The 23,719-nt window shown below is 40.3% G+C and overlaps 1 protein-coding gene across 4 annotated transcripts in view; it reads right to left on the bottom strand.

Annotated features, from left to right (window-relative positions):
* Positions 1-23,719, bottom strand: part of vegfc (vascular endothelial growth factor c) — an 87,168-nt gene that overhangs the window by 43,367 nt on the left and 20,082 nt on the right. For all 4 annotated transcript variants that reach the window (XM_029503776.1, XM_029503788.1, XM_029503783.1 and 1 more), the window contains exons 2-4: positions 19,938-20,181; positions 18,674-18,864; positions 8,775-8,914 (exon numbers count right to left, since the gene is read on the bottom strand). In XM_029503776.1, the coding sequence (XP_029359636.1) occupies positions 8,775-8,914; positions 18,674-18,864; positions 19,938-20,181 (575 nt within the window). The remainder of the gene's footprint in view (positions 1-8,774; positions 8,915-18,673; positions 18,865-19,937; positions 20,182-23,719) is intronic.

The raw sequence follows: 23,719 nt of genomic DNA, 5'->3' as shown, positions 1-23,719 counted from the left end.
AAAATGACCCCCTGCGGGACTGGTTGCTGCCTCGCCCTCTCCTTGCCTCTCCATCCCATCACACTCCACCTTATGTGACACTTGGCCTTGAGGGGCCGAACCCCCCAATTTTAATGAAAAAGTAGACACCAAGGGCTTGGGGGACTCCATGGTGGGACTCTGCCACCTACAAACGGCAGGGCTCCCATGCTATCTGTGCCTCCCCCAATTTTAATTACACCCTAGGCCACACCGTCACATCTACACTCTCACACACAACATGCACCCTGTACCCATGTTGGGATGGGAGAGGCGTCTGGGGCGGGACATGGGCTCATTACTGTTCCTGTAGCAGACTGCTCCAGTGTTGGGCTGAGGCTCCGAGGCCTGGCGGATGGGGCAGCTTTGATCTGGGCCTAGGGGTCCGTTTGGTGTCCTTGAGGGAGGGGAGGCCGGAGGGGGGACTTGGTGGGCAGCTCTGTCCGGGGTCTGGTCGCTGTAGTGGGCTGCGGCTTGCCTGCCTGCTATGGTGGGCCAGGGGCAGGTAGTGCCGGCCCCCCACATCAGCTACAGTGAGCTACCCACGGCATCGAATGACAAACTATAGCATGCTAACTGATATTGTTGTTGTTATCATTTCTGTACGCCCCCCCCCCCCCCCGTCTCCCCCATGTTGATAGTGCTGCTGCTGTTGCTTTTGTTGTGTTTTTACCCACCCTCTTGTCTTCCCCATGCTATTTTGGTTCTCTCTTTCTTTCCACCCCTGAGCCTCAGCCTGGTAGCTTTCTCATAAAACCAGTACCATTTCCACTAAAGTTAAGTGCAGACAGCAATGGGAGGAGTATGCCAGACTCCTTCGCAGAATAAAACTTTTTCAGCACAACAAGGTACCAGGAGCTTTCATACTGCCTGCCCCCGCTGATGAACAGAACAGGTAAAAAAAAAAAAGTCATTCTTTTAGAACCAAGTTTTTTTTTCTAGTTCAAAACCATTTCAAAACCATTATTTATGTGTGTGTGTGTAACATGTTCCGCACTACATAAATGATGCCATCAAAGGGAAACATTGTGGTGACTTTTAGAGACTGTCAGACAAACAGACCTAAACAACCCTGAACCGTCCTTGAAAAAACACCATCTTATTGTGTGATTCAGCTGTTGCAAGAATGCAACAAAAAATAAGTAGCAACAGAAAATATCAGGTACCAGCCCATCCTGTCTCATGGCTTTATGCTGTCTGTCTCTGTGCTGGTCTCTGCCAGAAAATCTTCCCCTATCTCCTTGCTTGCAGAAGTTTTTCCTTCTTCTTTTCTCTTCCCTCTTCACTGACTCTTAATGTCACATGTGCAGTAATGATGAGATATATCTAAAAACCTCTTCTATAGAAATCCTCAATGGATTTGACAATAACAGAAAATACAAAGACTCCAATGAAATAAACCTTTCCTAACTCATTTGACTCCTATTTACACCAAAAAATTGAGAAAGTGTAGCATTTACTATCTTGTTAGCACATTCAAACCTGGATTTTTTACAACTATGCTGTTTTGAGTAAATTGAGCCCACTTTGTCCTTTTTCTTCCTGTCTCACTGACTGATGGTAGATGCAATATGATAAGCTAGAAATCTAACAGAGCTGGTTTTATAAAACTACAGAGAGTTTTTTGCTTACACTGTTTGTGCATGCATGTGTATGGGAGGGATATATATTGAGGTCTCAATAATCCAAATGTGGTTTCTTCTGGTCTCAAAAAAAGTTAAATGGCAGATGGACAAATTTTAATCTCATTTGTAGATAAAATGGTGTGATATTAGAAAATAAAGAAAACACTTAAATTTATATTGGCTTTTCTGTTGAAATTTAGTAATGTTTCCCTGCTGACCTTGCCCTCAGTTTTCCTGTAGAGGAAACAGAGGTTGAGCACATATAGAGAACACTGATGACACGAAGGCACTGGATCAGCAAAGGCACATGGATAAACGGACTGAGAGGAATCATCTGCCAGAGTGGTAGAGAAAATACCAGGCTTATACAGTCAGGTGATGAGGTAAATGGAAACAGGTGTGTCTTTTTGCTTTTTCATGCCAGACTCAGTGTGCATGCTGAAGATACGCCTGCACTGAGGGAACTCCCACTTTGGCTTCCCAAGCTGGGAATCGTGGGGGTGGAAACCATTAGATACCATGAATGGAGACATACCTGTGGCGAAGCAAACCAGGGAGTTGTGGACATATTTGACCCAGGGAAGGTGGATGGACCAGGAAGCCGGGTAATGAGATGTGACACAATGGGGTTCTCCCTCTAGGTTCTGATTAGCCCATCCCGATGACAAGCTGGCAGATGCCCCCAATGCCTGACAAAAGGCTTTCAACACCCTGGAGGAAAACTGTGGCGCCCTGTCTGACACAATGTCCTGTAGAATGCCATTCAGTCTAAAAACATGCTGGATGAGTAGCATGCCAGCGTCCAGAGAAGAAGGTAGTCCAAGCAGGGAGATGAAGTGTACACCCTGGGAAAAGCAGTCAACTATGGTTTAAATAGTAGTATTACCCTCTGAGGTAGACCTGTGACAAAATACACAAAGATGTGAGACCAAGGGTGATTGGGAGGGGGCAAAGAAGACCAGCGGGGGCCAGGAGAGAAGCTTTGCTGCTGGAGCAGATATAGCAGGTAGGGACGTACTCCTTAGTGTCAGCAGACATAGATGGCTGTCAAAAGTATTACTGTAGAAGACCTGGAGCCACATAAGCCCCCTTGGATTCATTAACCCCACTACAGCACTGGAGACCTGGCAGAAAGGGGTACAAACAGCTGGTTGGGTGGGCATTCCTCAGTCGATGGTCGTCTTGACTCTTCTGGACCATTCTTTTTTACTGTATCTCTCACAACAGTGGAAAATGGCAGGATAGTGTCGTCAGTGGCATCTTCCACAGCATGGGAAAACTGACATGACAGAACATCGGGTTTTACACCCCTGGAGCCTGGCCGATAGGTGAGTGAAAAGTTAAACTGGCCGAGGAACAGAGCCCACCGAGACTGGCGTGGGTCAAAACGGTGTGAGGTTTTTGTGGTCAGCCCACACCACACAGGGATGAGGGTGCCCTCCAGCCAGTACCTCCATTCCTGAAGGACCAACACGACTGTCAGCTCTCAATTCCCCACACCCCTGGGGTGAGCTGGCAAGAGAAGAAGGTGCAAGGATGCAGTTTGTGGTCAGAGGCAGAGCGCTGGGAGAGGACTGCGGAAGAAAAAAAAAAACAAGGACTTCAACTTGAAAAATGCAGCATCTGCAGCTGGTGGCCACAAATGGGGAGTTTTCACAGAAGTAAGTTTGGTTAGTGGTGTAGAAACTTTACTGTAATTACGGATAAACCTGCAGTGAAAGTGAGCAAAATCCAAAAACTTTTGAAGTTGCTTTGTTGTAGTAGTGGTGGGCTATTTGGCCACTGCCTGAACCTTCGCAGGGTCAGTCTTGATCTTCAGTACAAAACCCAAGAAACTTACAGAGGAGACATGGAACTTGCATTTTTCAGCCTTAACATAGAGTCATTTCTCTGCAGCGCCCTTCTGACATGCTGGACATGTTCATGGAGAGAGCAAGAAACAAATCTAAATATCATCCAATTACACAAACACAAATCTATTGACCATATCATGGAGGACATTTCTGAGTGTCTGGAACACTGCAGGTGCATTAGATAAACCAAAAGGCATAACAAGGTACTCAAAATGACCCAGGGGATTGTTAAATGCGCTCACCGCCCCCCCCCCCCCCCCTTATCCTCACCAGGTGGTAAGTGTTGCAGAGGTCCAATTTAGAGAAGATAATTGCTTGGTGGACGGGGCTGAAGGTAGAGTCAATGAGTGGATGAGGATACTTGTTTTTCACCAAATGTCATTTCATAATGTCATTCAAGCCAATAGTCAATACAAGGATGGAGGGTCTTGTCCTTTTTGAGGACGGAAAAATGAATGCCACTGCAAGAGACTATGGATATACACCTCCATGGCCTCCCTTTCAGGCCTACAAGTCAATACTGTAATTATAGGGTCTGTGAGGTGGCCAAGACAAATCATCGTTAAAGACCTCTTGAACGTCATGATACTCGGTCGGAATGGAAATGAGATCAAGTGTTTGAGAAGGGCAGGTGGGAATGTGACAGTGGAGGAATGGCTGAGTGTAAACAGTGCAAGTGACAAAACAAACTCCAATTGGTGATGGATGAATTGGACCAGTCTATGTGTCAGTTGTGACACTCAAGCCAAGGCAGATATAACACTATGATAGCTGAGAATGAAAATAGAATATAGAAAGAGATGGTTTTGTGACGTTTGCCGGAAAGTTGTAGTGACATAGGGGTAGCGGGGTGAGTGACATGGGCAAGGAGTCTCCCGTCAATGGCAGAAAAGTCCTTGGGTTCCTACTAGCAGCTTGGAGGGTAGGGTAGACTAAGTAACAAAACCAGAGTCAATAAAATCCTCATCTTCACCAGAATATATCAGTACTTGGAGGGGAAAGGAAACCTGTGACCAGGACACAGTACCTTTAAGTTGTATTCGGTTGGAGGGAGATGAAACAGATCTAAGACTCACCAGCTTCCCTCCAATGGCTGATGAGCCTTCTCTTTTAGCCAACCCGGGCAGCTGGCTAGGATGGCTGCAGTAGATACAGAGCCTCGGACGAACACAATGTTTGTGTTCAGCAGGGATGAGTATTAGTTTGAACCGGATGGCATCTGTTCAAATACAAGGGAACACTGATGGAGGAACTGACTTCATGACCCTGTCACTCTTGAGTATCTGACAGGTGTGAGGATAAAGTGTTCATGAGTTCAGCTAGGTTGTGTGACTAGAAGGGCCTAAGAATGAACTGGAGCCATCTGTGTGGAAAAATAAGCGGAGACCTGGTCCAGACGGTTGTTAAGTGGAGTCACACTGGTGGTAAGGTTGTCATCAGGTTGTCAAAGGGTTTCCATGATTTGCCTTAAGAAGCTGTCCAATCAGAGCTCCCTGAGAGGATATGGTCTTGTTTGATCCTCTCAACCTGGGGGGTTCATCTTTTGGCCAGATGATTCTGTTTTGTTTTGGTTAGTTTAGGTTTGGACCACAAAGCAGAGATGGACACTGGATGGAAAGTGTGAAGAAGTTTTAATGTTCACAATAAACAGGCTGAGGAGGCAGGGAGCTAGCTGGCATGGCATAGTTGGCAAGCCAGTCATGAGTGGATCCACTGGACCAGCAAGGCACATGGATAGACACATGGAGCGGAATCAACTGGCAAAGGGGTGGAGTGAAAACCAGGCTTATACAGTTAGGTGGTGAGGTAAATGGAAACAGGTGTGTCTTGTTGCAGCCATAGGAGAAGCCAGCCATGTCCCCTGTAGAAAGGAGAGGGGGATGGAGAGAGAACACCAAAACCAGACCACTAACAGATTCATAATGCATGTCCTCCAAAATTACTACGTCAAAGAAAAATATACAAAATTGTATTAATACGTTATAAATCTTCAAAAATCTCATTGTTGAAAACTAATTCCAGCCTAAAACTAATTTACATCAGAAACCAGATAAAATATTAAAAATATTTCTCCTCCTTCCTTTTGACAATTAGTAAGAAATGTTTTGCGATAAAGTGGAAATCAGACACCCCCCTTCCAATTAAAATGCGGCTTTGTGAAATCAATAGTTATGTGCCCCTAGAGAAAATTACTTATTGGATGCAGAAAAGAAGTAAAACATTTTTACAAAATATAGCAACTATTTTTAATATATATGGAAAATTTACCTGCACACCAGGTTGACTGACTTCCCTGAATTCGAGTTTGGCTTGGTATGGCCTATGAGCAATGATGCTACCCTCTGTCTCTCCCTGTATTTTCTATTATTGCATAATATATATATATATATATATATATATATATATATATATATATATATTTATTCATTTATTACAACAACAACAATAATAATAGTAATAATAATAATTATTATTATTATTGTTGTTGTTGTTGTCCAGAGTCTATTGTCCTGTCATTGTGAGTTAATTTAATTTTTACATTTCCACCTAGTGGATATTGCCTTTTTCCTTGATTTGATGTTGTTTTGTTTTGTTACTGTGTAACTTTTTTGTTCCTGAAAAAAATCAAAAAGAAAATATTTAAAAGAAAAAAAATATATATTCTACAGTCCAACACTGTACACATAGAAATTCATATAAAAAAAACAAATCATTTAGGGGAAGGCAGTTTTTGAAGCTATGAAAGACTGTCTGTGAAAAGGACAAAGTGTGGATTTAATTAGAGTTGCAGTGGCACGGTCTCACACACACAGACACACATACACTGATCTGGGGCTGAGAAGGAAAGAAGAAAGTGAAAAAAGAATTAAAAAAGAAAAGATGAGGAGAGAAAGCTTGAGTGTTCTCTCACTTAACCGAATGTAAAACATAATTGTTCCACACATTTTTGTCTGTGTGTGTGTTTTCTTAAATGTTGGATAATTTGTGTAGAAGATGTAGAACTTCCCATTTCTGTACTAATGTGACATACTCTTTTTAACACGTGATTGTGTGTGTGTATTTGAGTTTGAGTGTGTATAAACTTTCAAACACACACACACACACACAAACATGCAAACATGCACACACTTGCATTGCCTTCGAATGTCAGTGAGGTGGATTCTGGATATCTGGATATTTAAAGACTGAAATAACAGGCCAATGGTTTTCTTCAAGCATGTGTATTGCTCTTCAAAGAACACACCAGTCATATTGTAAGATCATCATATTAAACATCGTGCAGGTTGCAGCCCAGCAATGATTTTCAGTCACTCATACACACATACAGTCTGTGAGTGACTGTCTTGGGCTTGGTTTAATTGTGATGGCCTCCACAGCTCATATACAAGTGCTGTTCATATAATTAGAATATCATCAAAAAGCAGCAATGCGGCATGGCATGGAGTCGATGAGTCTGTGGCACTGCTCATGTGTTATGAGAGCCCAGGTTGTTCTGATAGTGACCTTTAGCTCTTCTGCATTGTTGGGTCTGGCGTATCGCATCTTCCTCTTCACAATACCCCATAGATTTTCTATGGGGTTAAGGTTAGGCAAGTTCGCTGGCCAATTAAGAACAGGATACCATGGTCCTTAAACCAGGTACTAGCTTTGGCACTGTGTGCAGGTGCCAAGTCCTGTTGAAATCTGCATCTCCATAAAGTTGGTCAGCAGCAGGAAGCATGAAGTGCTCTAAAACTTCCTGGTAGACGGCTGCGTTGACCTTGGACCTCAGAAAACACAGTGGACCAATGCCAGCAGATGACATGGCACCCTAAACCATCATTGACTGTGGAAACTTTACACTGGACCTCAAGCAACATGGATTCTGTGCCTCTCCTCTCTTCCTCCAGACTCTGTTGTTCTTTCATCAAAGAACATAACTTTTAACCACTCAGCAACAGTCCAGTCCTTTTTGTCTTTAGCTCAGATGCTTCTGACCTCCTTGTGCAAGGTGTCAATGGTCGTCTTTTGGACAACTGTCAAGTCAGCAGTCTTCCCCATGATTGTGTATCCTACAGAACTAGACTCAGAGACTATTTAAAGGCCTTTGCAGGTGTTTTGAGTTCATGATTAGAGAGCTGATTAGAGTGTGGCACCAGGTGTCTTCAATACTGAACCTTTTCACAATGTTCTGAGATACTGAATTTGGGGTTTTTGTCAGTTATAATCATCAAAATTAAAAGAAATAAACACTTGAAATATATCAGTCTGTGTGGAATGAATATATACATTATACAGTTTCACTTTTTGAATGGAATTACTGGAATAAATCAACTTTTTCATGATATTCTAATTATATGACCAGCACCTGTGTACATTCCATATTGAACAGGTCATTAATCTTTGTGAGTGGACGCCCCACACACAGAGACCCACGCAGACACAAGGGGAAACTTCTTGAAACAACTACTTGAATTTCATCTGCACCAGGATCTAAGTATCATTATGTTTTTCATCCACCTGAGGAAGCGCCTCTTCAGATGTAAACTACAGTCCGTCTGCCACATACTAACTACAGTATTATATACCCATACAGAATGAATGCTACAGTATAACAGTACAGGTAAAGCGGTCACAGATTTCTACTTCCTACTGGGTGTACCTTACTCTGTCTTTTAAATGGTTGTGTCAAATATCTGCAGGCAAAGACATATTCATTGTGAAAACCTATAATTTGCATGATGGTAAATCATAATTTTAACAATCTGGATATGAAAGTAAATTTTCTGGGAAATTTGACAAGACAAAGCCAAAAGAGGAAGACAAAAATCTCCTTCAGGGCAGGTTGAAGGTTGAAAAAATCCACCGAGGGTTGTCTGTCCATTCATGGCTACTTTTTATGATTGATCTGCTAATAGATTATTTGATAACTTCATGGGAAAATGTATGATAATTTGGCCAGAAAGACCATCACTCTTTCAACCATAGGTTGATATTAGGTCAGCTCATTTCATGAGCTTGTACATGTCAAAGAAACAAAGACACAAACAAAACAACCTATGAACATGAAGTTTACCTGCATGCAGGTAAATACAGTGGAATATCCAGTCAAGTTAATTAAAACATAATCTGAACTTTTTCCTGAGATAACACCCCTGTATATACACAGCACTGGATGTAACCTCTGTAACAATGGAAGAAACACTGCGTGTGTGCGTGTGTGTTTAAAAAACACCTCTGCTGGAAAAAGACAAATATCATTCCTGTCCTGAATGCAAAAGTAAACAGTGATGCTTACTCAGGCAAGGCTCTCCTGATGATGCTATGGACCTGCTTGTAGACATCCAGTTTGGACAGACAGCTGCATTGTGTGTGGTTGGCCACACTGATGGTCACTGGCCTGGTGCCCTGGGTAATTGGAACCGTGATCTCAAACAGCTGCAAAAAGAGTGACAAGGTGAATCAAGACAAGGTGTTCACATTTATCAAAGAAAGATATTAGAAATCCAGGCATGTCTTACAGACATAAGGGCTTGAATGACCTTTGGGATACAGTAATTGATTACTATCTCGATTTAAAAACAATTTTCTGAAAAGCCTTCAGCTAATTCAGAATGCTGCTGCACAAATATTAACATGAACCAGAAAAACTTAGTCTGGGATTTTCCCTCTTGTACTCTCTCCTCCCGACCATGTCGTACAGGTGGTGAATCATCTCTGCTCCATGTTACTTCTCAATACATGCTGCTGCGACAGTTACAATTAGTTATCGTTACACACTGCTAATCAATTCCCATTGTTATTTTTTCTGCTAAAAACGTAATTGTCACCTACTAGCTTACTAATAGTTACAATGGCACATTTAGGGGTACCCTGCTTTAATCATTATTTACATGTGTAGGTTTTACTTATAATTTTTATTCCATCTTCTCTCCTTCTGCTCTTTCTCACTCTACCATGCTCCCCACTCTCAACCCAACCGGTCGAGGCAGATGGCTGCCCCCCCTGAGCTTGGTTCTGCTCGAGGTTTCTGCCTCTTAAAGGAAGTTTTTCCTTGCCACTGTCGCCAAGTGCTTGCTCATCGGGGGATCTGTTGGGTCTCTTTAAATAATTTTATAAAGAGTTTGGTCTAGACCTGCTCTATATGTAAAGTGCCTTGATGTATCTTTGTTATGATTTGGCGCTATACAAATAAATCTGATTTGATTTGATTTCACACCCTCACTTTCTTACTCTCTCTCTCTCTCCCTCTCTCAACTCAACCGGTCAGGACAGATGGCTGAATTCCCTGAGTCTGGTTCTGCCCAAGATTTCTGCCTCTTAAAGGAAGATGTGGTTCAAGATAGCACTCCCCACAATGCAACATTGTGGCTCTCCCTTTACTCATTTTCTATTAAGTTTTGTATCTTTGTGGGTGGTTTGCAGTGGTACACATCTGTGCAGAGACATTAAAGTAGTAATATAAACCTAGAATAATGATGTGAAAAAATGGTGCTAATCTGCTAGCCCATAAGTCTCATAACACTCCAGTGGACCAATCCAGCACCCTCAACAAGACTGGTATGTAAACATTAGCTAATGCTAATGTGACTAAGCAGCAATAGAAAATTTAATTCGAGTGTATGGAGTCAGTTTACTTTTGCCCAAGTGGCAACACACTGTGAGGTTGCTCATTGTTTGGGCGACCTCATGGTGAGCAGCAACAACTCCTGTATAACTGTCCCTGCATGAAGTGTTGCTACATTTTAAATTACACAGTAGCAACACTCCACATTGTAAACCCTGCACCATGGTCAATTTTACTCTGAAAGGGATAACAAGAGAACATTGTGTTGTTTTAAAGACTTGAAACATTTACTGGGCTAATAAATCATGTGAGGGGTGAAACCTCTTTATGCATATAAGTGGAGTCATTGTCTGATTGTCTTGTTATTAAAAACAATGAAAATTGCCGACACTTCAGCATTTGCTTAACTTAACAGCCTCAGGGTCTGTCAACTTATATTAACACCCCATGCCCCAGCCTAATCTTTCTACTTTGGGCGGCCTTCTGTGAACCTTTCTTTTGATGGATCCAAACAAACGTTTAGCCAACCAAATCCTATCAACAGCTTTCATATAAGCATTCCAGACTAGGATTGTGTTACTGTACTTTTGTTTATGTTGACCAATAGTTCCACATGGAACATCACTGCTGACAGAGCCCAAGAGCAGAGTTCCTTTAATGAGTGGCGCTTTGTATCATCTTCCCCTAATTCTGAGTGGATAGCGAAGAAGGCAGTGGAGGTGGCAGAGTCACACCTGAGAGAAAAGGCATTGGTAGGCACTGTGGAAGTAGCCCAGACCTGCTCTGACAACTGCCAAAGGACCCAGGTCAGTAATGCCCAGGGCAAAGAGAGGCACTACCTTCTCTAGGAAGGGGTATGAGTAGGTGTGCAGGAAAAGCAACTGAGCAAGGCGGTAGAACTCTGGGAGCAGGGAGCGTAAACCAGATGAGAGAGTACCCTCGTGTCACGTCTGGTTCAGGCAGTCTCTGACGCCTTCCCAATCCCAGCAAACCTCCACATCTTGGGAAAGAGCGAGACGCCCTCCTGCCTGCTTTGCTCTGGAAGAGGCTCATTAGAACACTGAACAGTGACTCGGGAAGACCGTATTGAGTGTATTGAGGAAGCACGCAAGGTACCAGGAACTAGAGGAGGAGTGCAGGGGCAGAGGCTGGAAAACATTCCATGTGCCCATACAAGTTGGCTGTAGAAGATTTGCAGGACTTTCTTTCTGCAAGCTTCTGACTCAGTAGGGCGTCATAGGAACAGCCAAGACGAGGGCCATTGAGGCCGCAGAACTAACCCCGTTTGGTGACTTGATGATGTGAAAGATACCTGTTTCATCAGGAGACAAAGCAAGAGAAATTAACCATAACTCTTCTCAGCTCCTTATCTGCGCAAATGTAACACGGGTCTTCACTAGGTGGGATTTATTACAACCCTAACCCTAACACAATGTTCAGTCTCACTGAAATACGAACAAAATTAGTCCATCATTTCACACATTGTTTTAACAAAGAATAAATGGGTAGCTGAACTTGAAAGCTGAGGAAATTGGTGCATTTTAAAAGATTAAAACACACCCAGGGCCCTCAAAACCATCGAGCACCAAAACACCCAACTAAAAGCAATGGCAAAGCATGTGAAGGACCTCCACTTGAAGAATAACAGGAATCTGGAGCTGCGCTTGCATTTTCACATGGCACTGATCAAGATGCTTGAACAAGACTGTTACATAGAACAGAGACCATGAGGGGCACTTCAATCTGTCAGTGTCAGAGTTGAACAGCCTGAACAGAATATAATCATCTCAATGACTCCTATTCAAGGCCCCTTAACAGCTTAAACTGTCTCTCCCACTCATTTTAATGAGAATATCATTAAGGCTGACCTCAGTGTTTGTGACCTGGTGCAGTGCTCACCATGGCAACGGAACACACACACACATACTGATGTCAACACTGATCTCAAAAGTTCCACTGAAAAAAATGTTTTGTGTTTGTGCTGTGTAGTCTTCTAGATCAACGGTCCCCAACCCTGAGGCTGCGGACCGGTACCGGTCTGTGGTTCTTTTGAACAGGGCTGCGCAGAAAGAATAAATAACTTACATTACTTATATTTTATTTATTATCTGAATCTGAACTATGTTTTATTGTGAAAAATGACCGGATTCTCTCCATTACGTCCATCTATGGCTCACTCTTCATGCATGTCAAGACGCTTGTCTTGGTCACATGATACGTCACTGCTAAAATTAAACCCACAAGCTAGCGAAATGATTTAAAAAGGACAGTTTCTTTGTGATGGGGAAAAAAGGGCAAAAAGGGTTGGGGACCGTTGTTCTAGATGACCAAATTCTCATTCCTGTTTTTTGCAACCATTTTTCCACTGGTGGAACAAACCCTTCCATTGTGCTCAGGTTTTACCAGGACACTGAATGCTGGTAAAAACCTGAATGCCATAAAGTGAGAACGTTTTTCCTATTGAACTCGAGGTATTGGAGCAGGTACAAAATCATGACTGAACAAATTGCCTGGTCTGATCATGACAGTGTGTCTAAAGAGGCTCAAAGACAGACAGACATCCATCCATTAACTTAATTGCTTGTTGTTAACATTTTTATGTGCTAAATACATTATGTTATTGCCAGAGGACCTTGACAGCTGACGTCCGTTGTAACAATGACTCAGATGTAAACATGGGCTAATGTAAGCTTGTTAAAGCTAATGTGTGCCTATTTAGTTTACAAAAGTGAAAACGTATTAACTAATTGTGAGCTTAATGCTCACAACATTGAGAGGCTACATTCATCACTTTTTGTGTGAATATATGTACATAATTTTACAAATAAATATTTTAAGACTATGAGTTTTACACCTTGTTCAACTACTGCTGTACACTGACCTAATGGTGAATGACTTGGGTACACTGTGGCACAGTGGCTTCAACTGTCCACTGTTGCTACATACCACTGACCAATTTATGCAACAATGTTAAAGTTATGTCAACAGAACTTTACAGTGTTAGCAGATGTCCAACTCAGGATATGAATTATTTTTTTTAAATATGTGTGTTCAATTTCATCAAAATGATCAAATGAAATTTTAAATATGTTCCTTCCATTCCAAATTAAATGTGCGTCCTCTCTTGGGTGAATGAGAGGGGCTGTGGGTCATTCATTACATTTTGGATAAATTATTAGAACTTGCTGAGATTCTTGTCATTGTTGGTACCACCTATCCTAACATCAACTGGTCTACAATGGTGCAAAATACAATAAAGTTATCCACATGACACCAACCTTTGCTTTCCTTTGTACCTTTGTATTTTCTAGATAAATTTTCATGATTATTTGTGTGGCATGTTTGAACTTGCTTACATTTTTTGCTTTCTGCAGCAGTAGATCCTCTGGTGGGCATTTCTATGTTCCTTTTTTGGAAACCACAGGATTAGGAATAAGTGAAAACATTTTGACAGTAAATTATTAATTGGAACAGTGTTTTTGGATTTTTGTGCTGTGTTTGCTATTGACAGCCATGAACTGCTACTTTCAAACCTGACTGCTAAAGGTTTGAAACTCTCAGCTATTTAGAGTAAACACAAGATGAAAAGGATGAAAACTTACCTATTCAGCAATGTGTCATGTTCAATGGAGTTCTTTCAAGTTTGAAAACATTAGATTGCACATTATTACACTCAAAATTTGTAAATGATACCCCATATATTTTAAAGAATGCTTAAATTTAAATTTAGAGATTTTTAAATGAGTCACTGAAGATAAGATTAAAATATTTCTAAAACAGAATTTCTCCAACAGAAAAATGGAGTTGAGCAAATTAAGGAGGCCAGATTGCTGGTGTTTGCAATTGACGAAACGCATTCTTTGGCTACTCACATTCATAATATAGTAATCAGTTGACATGGATGAGAGTCCAAGAGAGACTAGCTTGTAGCATTAATGTATTTTTGAAAAATCTATATCTCACGTAAACCCACTAGTCTCTCTTCTCAGCTGTTGCTCGCTAATGACAGTCACAACTATGCAACTAGACAAGCCTTGAGAGGTGATTTCATCTTTCATACCTTTATTCATCATCAACTACTTATCCATTTCTGGGTTGCAGGGGTTAGGAGCCACACAGGCGCAGGGAGAACATGCAAACTCTGCACAGAAAAGCCCCTGGCCCAGGATCCGAACCCTCTTATTGTGGGGCAACAACAATCACCACTATGCCACCATGCTGCCCACGATTTCATCTTGCCTAGACCTAAAACGGGTGCCTTAAAAAAAACTGTGATGCACAGGGCAATTACAAACTGGAATAGACTTCTGCAACATTTGGTTTTAATTAATTTAATTTCAACCAGCAGAGTTGGCTTTACAAAAATACTAAGAAGAGTTGTAATGCAGAAAGAGGTTGTTTTAGATTATGAGTAATGTTTTTGTCAGTTAATTGTATTCTATTATGACTAATGTATACTTCATTTTCTTTGGACCTAGTTTTTAATTTCAATTTAGTTTGCTGGGTGAGGTTGTTACTATTTTAATAAATCTTCTATTTTTGTTTACTTCTGTACTTATTTTGTCAGTTATATTTTATAATTCTTTGTGATTTAGGATAATCTTTGTTGTTTTCTTTTTCTTTTGGTGGAGGTTTAAATTTATATTTTATATTTCGTGTTTAATGTGTTTTGTTTTCATTAGGTTTTGCTAGCAAATCTTTTAATTGCACTGTAATTTTTCATTGAATTGAAGGAAGAATACTCACTGCTGAGGCAGTGACTAAACCCAGTCTTTTACAAGAGAATAGGGATGATGAGAGGTGAGAGGCGGAGCTCACTTTCTCTGTAATTTCTCTGACAGGGCAGTAATCAAGTAATCAATCAATCATTCACAGGATTACCAGATCCCCTTATGTCATTGTTAGGAAAATGTTTTGACTGAAAACAAGAGATTGACACTTTAGACTGACACCTTCAACTCAATATGTTTCAAAATGAATGTGGCTAATAAATCGAGACATTTGAGAAGTTTGACATTTTCCTATAGACTTTAATACTGTTGGTAAAAATGTTTACAACTGGTTTGAGTTCAGGGGATGTAAAGTGAAGCCGATGCCAAGACCCTTAAAACAGCATGCTATGTCCACTTTTGCATACAGCTTATGCTGATCCAATTTACTAGTCTTAATTTTTACTCCAGCTTCCTGCCTTCTGTTGTGTCTCATTATTGTATGAATAACACCAGTGGGACATCAGTCAGGTTCGATTCTGACCTGACCTGGAGAAAACAAATCGTAAAAAATGAGAATTAAGAAATTTCAGAAAACAATTTAATCTTTCCTGTGTACTCATGGAGGTTCTGAACTGATAATAGTTATGGCAGATTTATTGTTTTGAGACCTCAATTGCCAAGAACATCTAATTTAATCTAACAATCTAACAATTGGTGGTCAAAATACATGAACAAGGTTACTTATTGATCAAAATAAGTCAGATTTTTTTATATAGCTCCAAATCATAACAAAGTTACATCAAGGCACTTTACATATACAGCAGGTCTTGACTAAACTGTTTATAAACCTATTTAAAGAGACCCAACAGCCCCCCCATGAGCAAGCAGTTGGCAACAGTGGCAAGGATATGTATATATATATATATATATATATATATATATATATAGAGAGAGAGAGAGAGAGAGAGAGAGAGAGCAAGAAATAGCTTAATATATGTTTCAATTTCCTAAATTTTTTCATCAAAATTCTGCATGACGTAATGGCTTCTGCTGGAAACTAATGGCTTCATATGAATTGCACAGACATATTGGCCCACAAGTTAGACATATCGGGAAAAAAAACACCGTACAACATGAAAGTTGAAAGCTGAAACAGTGCAAAACACAAAAGTAACAAGGCAAAATTTTTTCCATTTCATTACCATGCAGATGAAAGAAGTATAACCAGTGATCTGGTCAGGGAGCTGCATTTTATAAAGGTCTGTAGCACCCCCTGTGACCCAGATAAGGATAAGTGGTAGATGAGTGAGTTACAGTAGTTGCCAGTTTAGCTAGAACCCCTTTCACAGAATCCCCTGGATATTAAGTTCATTGTATACATCATATTAGTGGAAGCACAATGTAGTTTGTAAACTGATTGCGCATGCTGGATTGCGGGTCTCAATCATGTATGTTATTGAGACATGTCCTCAATGTCCCATTTGAACTAACAAGTCTCGAAGTCTCATTTTCTACTTTCTGGGTCGCAGTGGGTGCTGGAGCCAATCCCAGCTCACATCAGGCAAGGACAGGGTACACCCTGGACAAGTCGCCAGTCCATCACAGGGCCAACGTACAGACAGACAAGAGACAATCACTCACACTCCGACCTATTGGCAATTTAGAGTCCCAAATTAACCTATGGCATTGGACAATGGGAGGAAACTCAAACAAGGGGAGAGCATGCATACTCCACACAGAAAAAAGCCAGGCTCAGGAACCAAATCTGCAACCTTCTTGCTGTGAGGCAACAGCACTAACCACTTTTCCATGGTGCTGCCCTTTGTCTTTCATATATCTTACAGTTTGGCCTGCAATATTTATTGTGTATACTGATATTAATTCATGCTAGTACTTTGTCTTCTTCTGGAGCTGTAAATCCCATTTCCTTCTATTTACAGGGACTACTGTTGTCACATACTGCTCATGGGCAAAAAAATATTCTTTCTAAATTATATAATAAAGAGTAAAGTCTAGACATGCTCTATGTGAAACCTGCCCTGAGATATTTGCTGTTATGGTTTGCTGCTATATAAAGTCAGCAACATGGACTGTTTCCAGATGTTTTGCAGTAATTTTCTTATTCAGCTGGTGGAAGACGTCATACCGCCTGATCATCTTCATAAGAACATGTTTATAGGAAACATGCTCTGGTATCCACAACATCCACTTTGGAGAAGCACATCTTGGGGTCAACAGCAAGCATTGGGACTTGTACTGTACAATAAAGTAAACATAGCCCAAACTGCTGTTCATAAGCTTCAGCTTTTTTGGAAAATACCTTATCTGCTTCTGTGACAGCCTAGTGTGCTTTGAGAGATTTATTTTTTATCATAAATACATAACTCAAGAAGAAAAATTTATGTGCACTTGAGGGCAGGACTTTCAACTGCTTGTTCATCAACAACCAAAAGAATTCAAGGATCATAGTTATATTTATGAGTGGGAAGAAAAATCTTTGGAAAGTTTTCATGTAAAAATCTTATCAATTTTCTGTCACCTGAGCAATGTTATGTTCTAAGGTAATTCAATTGATGTTAAAAACATATTATCAGAGTTAGTGATCAGAGTTAAGTATCAGAACTGCATTTTTTCCATTACATGTAATGAAAATCTCAGTAGTTTGGTATTATCGCACAAGCCCTGTTCAGACCAGCTTTAGACACATAACTTCAGACCTTTAAACAACCTACATGTTGCACAAATTCAAAAATCAGATCAATAGGGAAACATGCATTGTTGTATTTAGGCAGTCTCAGGTCCATTATGAACAACATTTTGAGAGGGGCTGGTTGAGAAAATCAGCTTCTGCCCCAGCGATTCACTTTATTGTATTTAGGACTCATTATGAAAACTGTAGTAGGCCTAAATCTGTCCCAACACACATTTGCATTCAAATTGCTAGAGATGTATTCAAATTTGGCTCTGACCACTTTAGGATGTGGTTTAATTCTTCCATGTCTAAATGCATCAGTGTGTTCAGACCTGAAGTCACAGCTCTCCACTTGAGATTAGGTCACCTGAGAGAATTGTCATTAACAGGTCTGAACATGGCAAAGGTTGTGGACAATATGCCTTTTTGACCATCCCTGGCCACTCTGGGCATTTCTCAAGTGGAAAGCGTGAACAAAATACATCTTGGTGCAATCATTGAGCAAAACTTGTAAAAACTTATTTAAAGTCTTCACATGTGACAAAATACCTGCAAAACAAAGTACACTTCCATTTGCCTCACATATTTAGTGCTTATTAGAAAATGTTAGCTAGCATGCTAAGATAGATAATGACCGTGACTGGCATAACTTCCTTTGCTAAATTAGGAATCTCCCCTTACATTGGTACATCTCTTTTCCCCATGTTCCTGTGTTTTTCCTTTGCCTGCTTTGTGTATGTCACCCTGAATCTGCCTGGGTTTGTGTGAATGTGTGCTTGTCTGTCTGGATGTCGGTGAAATACTTCCCCTTTTATGCCAACTCACCTGCACACTTGATGAAGTTGTCAATGCTCCGGTTCCTGAAGTCATTATCATTAGATTAATAATTTTTATGTACTAACGTATAGATACATATGATTACATCAAATTAAACATGTAAGTATAATCCCCAACCCTAATTACAGTCACATGATTTCTTGTTTACCTGACGAATACTCGAGAAAGCAGTAACACAGTCACACACTCATCTCACTCATGATCACTAAGAGGTCAATTACTTTGATCTAGTGTGAAATATCATGACAGCAATTGATAGATAATGTGTCTCATACAACAGTTCTGACCTGTATTGTCCGGTGTTCAGTCATGCATTAGACCCTCTGTTTTCTAAACTGAAAGCCACCACATTTGAACACAAAATAGTATGAATTATTGAATGTGCTTACAGTTTTGCTGAGGTAACCAGTGGATATATTTCTGCACTGTTTGTCCTCAGAGTGGCAGCATCCTCCACATCTATAGACAGACACACAGGGTGGTTTATAGAAGATGTTGGTGGGAGCTCCAAACTCCCTGCCCACGTCGATGCACACTTCCCTGGGCATGCACCGAGTCTTCCTCCATTCAGATTCTATACCTGCACACAGAAAATCAGGCCACCACCATGCAACAAGTCAGAATATTTTCTCATCACGTGCATGGAAACACACAAGTCTGAAAGACACACACACACAGGTGTGTGCACACGTGCAGGCAGTTAATGTATATATAATATATAGATAAAAGATATATAAAAGATAGACTGAACAGTGACTTGTTGTCATTGTTGTGTCAAGTTTTGTCCAGGACTCGTTTTTCCAGACAATGTTCATGCGGGGCATTGATCATGATGGCCTGTCTGATAAACCAGCCAGATATTGCTAGAGAGGCATTAGAGTACATCTGCAAAAAAATCATTCTGACCGTGGCCTGTTGCCTTGTCTGTAGTTTCTGCTTTTTGATTTTTACTTTAAAATAACTTCACACATTTAATAAAATTCCAGAGGAGCACATATGAGAAAATTCCAGGTCACAAGCGCATGAGGTCAAATCTGGTCTTTTTTAACCTTTTCTTGTTACAAGCAATGAAGGGGAACATCATCACATTCACTGTATGTATGTGACTTTTATTTTAAGAGTCAGGTTTAATTCTTTTCAAAGTGGCAGACTGACTCAATGGAACAATATGTGTAGCACAAGAACCCTCTCACTGCAATAATGCAAATGGGCACCAGACTACCTCAAACATTTATGTTGAAATATCTGATATTAATGGTCTTACATTATTGTTGCCATTTTTAGATGACACATTTCCCTTTAATTAACAAATAGCACAGCAATAGTCAATCAAACATTGTAGTATTTAATGCCTGCATCTTTCTTTTATTTAAACACAGGGACACTGTTTGCCACAGATTGCTAAATACACATTTACCAAATGATTCTGACAATGAGCTTAATGTGAATTAACAACACAAATGATACAGATGGTTCCCAGAATCTGAGGTAATACTGTAAGTTACAGTCGTCATTATGGCTGACTGGGGCTTGAACTGCAGTGCAAACACTGAATAATGGCTAGCTCTAACAGGCCCGGCAACCAACTCTGTTATATTGACGATGTTTCTATTTCTGTTTGTCTGGAAAAATTAAACCAAAGTGTGCACATACTTTTCAAGATATCCAGGTTGAGATAAGCAGCAGCAAAAGTTGACTCTTCTGCTTCAGCCAGAGGCTTCTGGTGGCGAGGCTGTGGTCGCTGTGAAAGCTTGGAGGATGGGGAGGCAATGGCAGCAGAGAGTTTGGAGCGGCATTTTAGAGTGGCCCAGTATGAGGGATAGATAAGAGTCATCAGCTCGTCAACGCTGGATGCTGAACGCAGCTTCTGCTCCATGTCTGGCTTTGGTGGAGAGTCCTGGAGATAAAGAGAGACCCTTTTATGAGGACACTGCTGCACACATACCTTGGACATTGAAACTGCCCTTACTCATCTGACCAGGATTTTGGTGCCACAGTTTGCAGTGCAGAGGTTGGAGGCTGTGAAGTTCATTAAAAATTCTTGGTAGTTTGGTAGAAAATTAGTCAATGCTGAGATGGGAACAGATATGTTGGAATCACTTGTGGTTCTCTTTTACCATGTACAAGTCTTCTTCAACAGAAATCACACACACTGCACAACAGGTGGCATTACTATTATTATTAACCAATTCTGTTTTTGCCAATTATTCTATTATCTTGTCCATTGTTCTATATTTTACAGTTTATTGTAGAGTACCAGAGAGGGCTAACTTTTAGCATTATCCATATTTCATTTCAAATGGCATGCTGGTTGTTTTTATGTAAATTGTAAAACATAAGCTGTCTCAAAACAGCAGGTTATAGTGGCATAAAACAGACAACTGAAGTAATATTTGACTTCACGTATGAGTAGTTTTAATAGTTACTACAAGGCTCTGTGGTCCCTCACAGACAGTTTGATTTAATAATGAATTAAACCATATTTTAACATTTTGCTCAGTGGTCTTTGTAGACCAATGAGCAGACCATCCTTTCCCATTATTCCAATAGAATTATTGGAAACACAGAGGAATATTAGAGGGAGAAACTCACTGTACTTAGGACGAAGCCTTAAAAGGGTGCATTCTACCAGTTTGTTGAAAGCATTTAAATAAGCATCAAAATAGATAGATAGATATAACTTTATTGATCCCCAAGGGGAAATTCACCTAGTCAGGAACTCATAAAAATAAAAATAAAAAATATAAAAAACAAAACATTATCCTGTCGGCTGGGGTTGAAATCTCCAGATATTAATACAAGTACCTCAGGATGTTTAGTCTGTATCCTGACAACAGTTTCATGGAGAACTTCACATGGAACATCAGCAGTTGCCATGGGTGGAATGTACAAAAGTATTGTTCTGATATGACTGAATTCTCTTGGTACATAGTATGGTCTCATACCAACTGCCAATAATTCCATATCTGGACAGCACATCTTCTACTTGACAGTAACAAAGCCAGTTCTCCTCCTTTCTTCTTTCCACTAGCTTTAGTGTCTCTGTCCATCCGTATAAGAGGGAAGCCAGGTAGTTCCACCCAGGAATCAGAGATGTTTTGATTCAACCAGGTTTCAGTAAAACACACGAGGCTGCACTCGCGGTATACTTTCTGAGTCTTCACCAATGTCATGTTTGTTGGGAGAGAGTTGACATTGAGTTGACATGGCCAAAAATTCTTTTATCGGATTTCATGATGACATTCACACAGTCAAGACATCTAGTGCCAGAAACAGCAAAGCAGCCACAAATTATCTGCAAGCTTTTATCATGTTTGACTAAAGGTATTGTGTTGTTTTCATTCAAGGCCTAAATTTCTTTTCTGTAAACAGTGCCATGATGTGCTGAGCAAAGAGCTCTACTTTTGCCTCATCTGTTCACAAGAAGTTCTTCCAGATTTTTGGCTTCTTCAGGTAAAGCCAGGTCAAATCAGATAAATCTTCTGTTGCTTTTTTATGTTTCTTTGTTAGCATTGGCAGCAAGACAGGTTACCTACAGCCTTAGACTGTAAACACTTTTGATGATGTGTGCAAGAGACAGAGTAACATCCAAATCTTGAGATTTTGATTTTTCACAATTTTTGTTCTCAAATCCTTGTCAAGGACTTACAGACAGGCGGACACAATAGTCTCTGGGTCTTTAAGGTAGTCCAATTTTGTTATACAGTAAACAAGAGCTCAAGGCCAAAGAACAAAATCGGCAGGCAATACTCAGCAACCGGTAAACTAAGAATGGAGGTCATACATGAGGAAATAGAGACTAAATTGTTGGGACGCTGCTCACAAAAAGGCAAGCAGATAAGACGAACTGGCATCAGAGCGAAGGGAAGCACAGCTTAAATACACATAAGGGCAGGGAGACAACAAGACACAGGTGAAACACATTCAGGTAGTCACTACAGGGAGAAAGGAATAAAGGGAGGAAGTAAGGATCAAGACATTACAAGGGGAGACAAAACTATCAAAATAAAACAGGAAGTGGTCAACACAACATAGAAACTAAATCCCAGACAGAAATCTGAAACCCTGACAATTCTCAGACAACTCATTGCAGTTTTCTTTCTTTTCTTCATGTTCATTGTAGTATATACATAGACACAACAGGTTAAATTAACTTTTCTCCTTTTTAACTGGTTGCAAGTGTGATTCCTCAATTGCCAACATCTGTAACTTACCACAGGTGAGTTTAACAACTAATTACAGGTCCATCACATGATGAATTTTGAAAAGGCAACAATTATGTTGAATCGATTTTTATGTTTGACTTTATGCTCTTTTTTTCTGTTGCTTAAATGCAAACAAATAAATAATCATGCAAATACCAAATCACATGTAATTGCAAGGATTGTAATATGGGAGCTTGCTGCTCCCATATCCTCATGAATTCCATATAGCATCATCTCCATTAACTTCATGCAGCATCATGTTCCTGTCTACACCTGTTTTGAATATGCCCTCCTCTACCCAACTTTGCCCCTGCCCCAGCCTGGTTCTGTCCGAGATTTCTGCCTCTTAAAGGAAGTTTTTCCTTACCACTGTCACCAAGTGCTTGCTGTATATGTAAACTGCCTTGATGTAACTTTGTTATGATTTGGCGCAATACAAATAAATCTGATTTGATTTTCCTGCCTCATAACTATGATAGTCTGGAGAATTTGTGTGTAGTTTCAGAGAGAAGTAGGAGTCCAGATAGGAGCAAATGTATCGGTAGTGATAGGTTTTGTTCACAAGCTAGGCATTATTAAATATGAATGTGAAACCATCCCCAGGCTTCTCCCTCAGCACCCCATCACCCAAACATGGGTTGGGGGACTGTGGTGCTGCAAGGCACCAAGCCTGGGCCCCCACCACACCACACACAAGACCAGAGACAAAAAATTTACGTCTTCATGCAGAGGCAGTTTTTGGCAATTTCCGCCTGTTTTGTATCACTGCAAATAAAGCTTTATAACCACAGAAGTACTAATCCCAGAACTATGGCTGATGGCTTAAATGGAAGAAGATATTTGTCCCGTTACATCTATTCACAAAAAAATAGAGCCATTGAAAAAACTACATTTTGGGGAAAAATAAAAAACAAGTTTGAAATTTTGTGTGAGAACAGTGATATCTCAAAATCTTCATGATAAAAAACTGGTAGAATTTTACATATTTATATTTTACATATATGGTTCACACATTGTCCATTGTTTAGGAACACCAGTTACATAAGTAAAATTCTGTTTGAAAATTGCATTTATAGGGATGAATATAAGGTGTCCAAAACCTATCCAAACCCAATATGACCTATTTTTGCCTGTTTTACATTGTTATTTTGAAACTTTATAACTCCAGAAGTAAACCCACAACTATCAGTGATGGCTTAAATTCACAGAGACCTCTGAAATATGAATTTT

The sequence above is a fragment of the Echeneis naucrates genome, chromosome 1 (genome assembly GCF_900963305.1).
Source record: "Echeneis naucrates chromosome 1, fEcheNa1.1, whole genome shotgun sequence".
In the NCBI taxonomy this organism is placed as follows: domain Eukaryota; kingdom Metazoa; phylum Chordata; class Actinopteri; order Carangiformes; family Echeneidae; genus Echeneis; species Echeneis naucrates.
The sequence above is the reverse complement of the archived record's forward strand: the minus strand, read 5'-3'. Positions and strand labels throughout refer to the sequence as shown.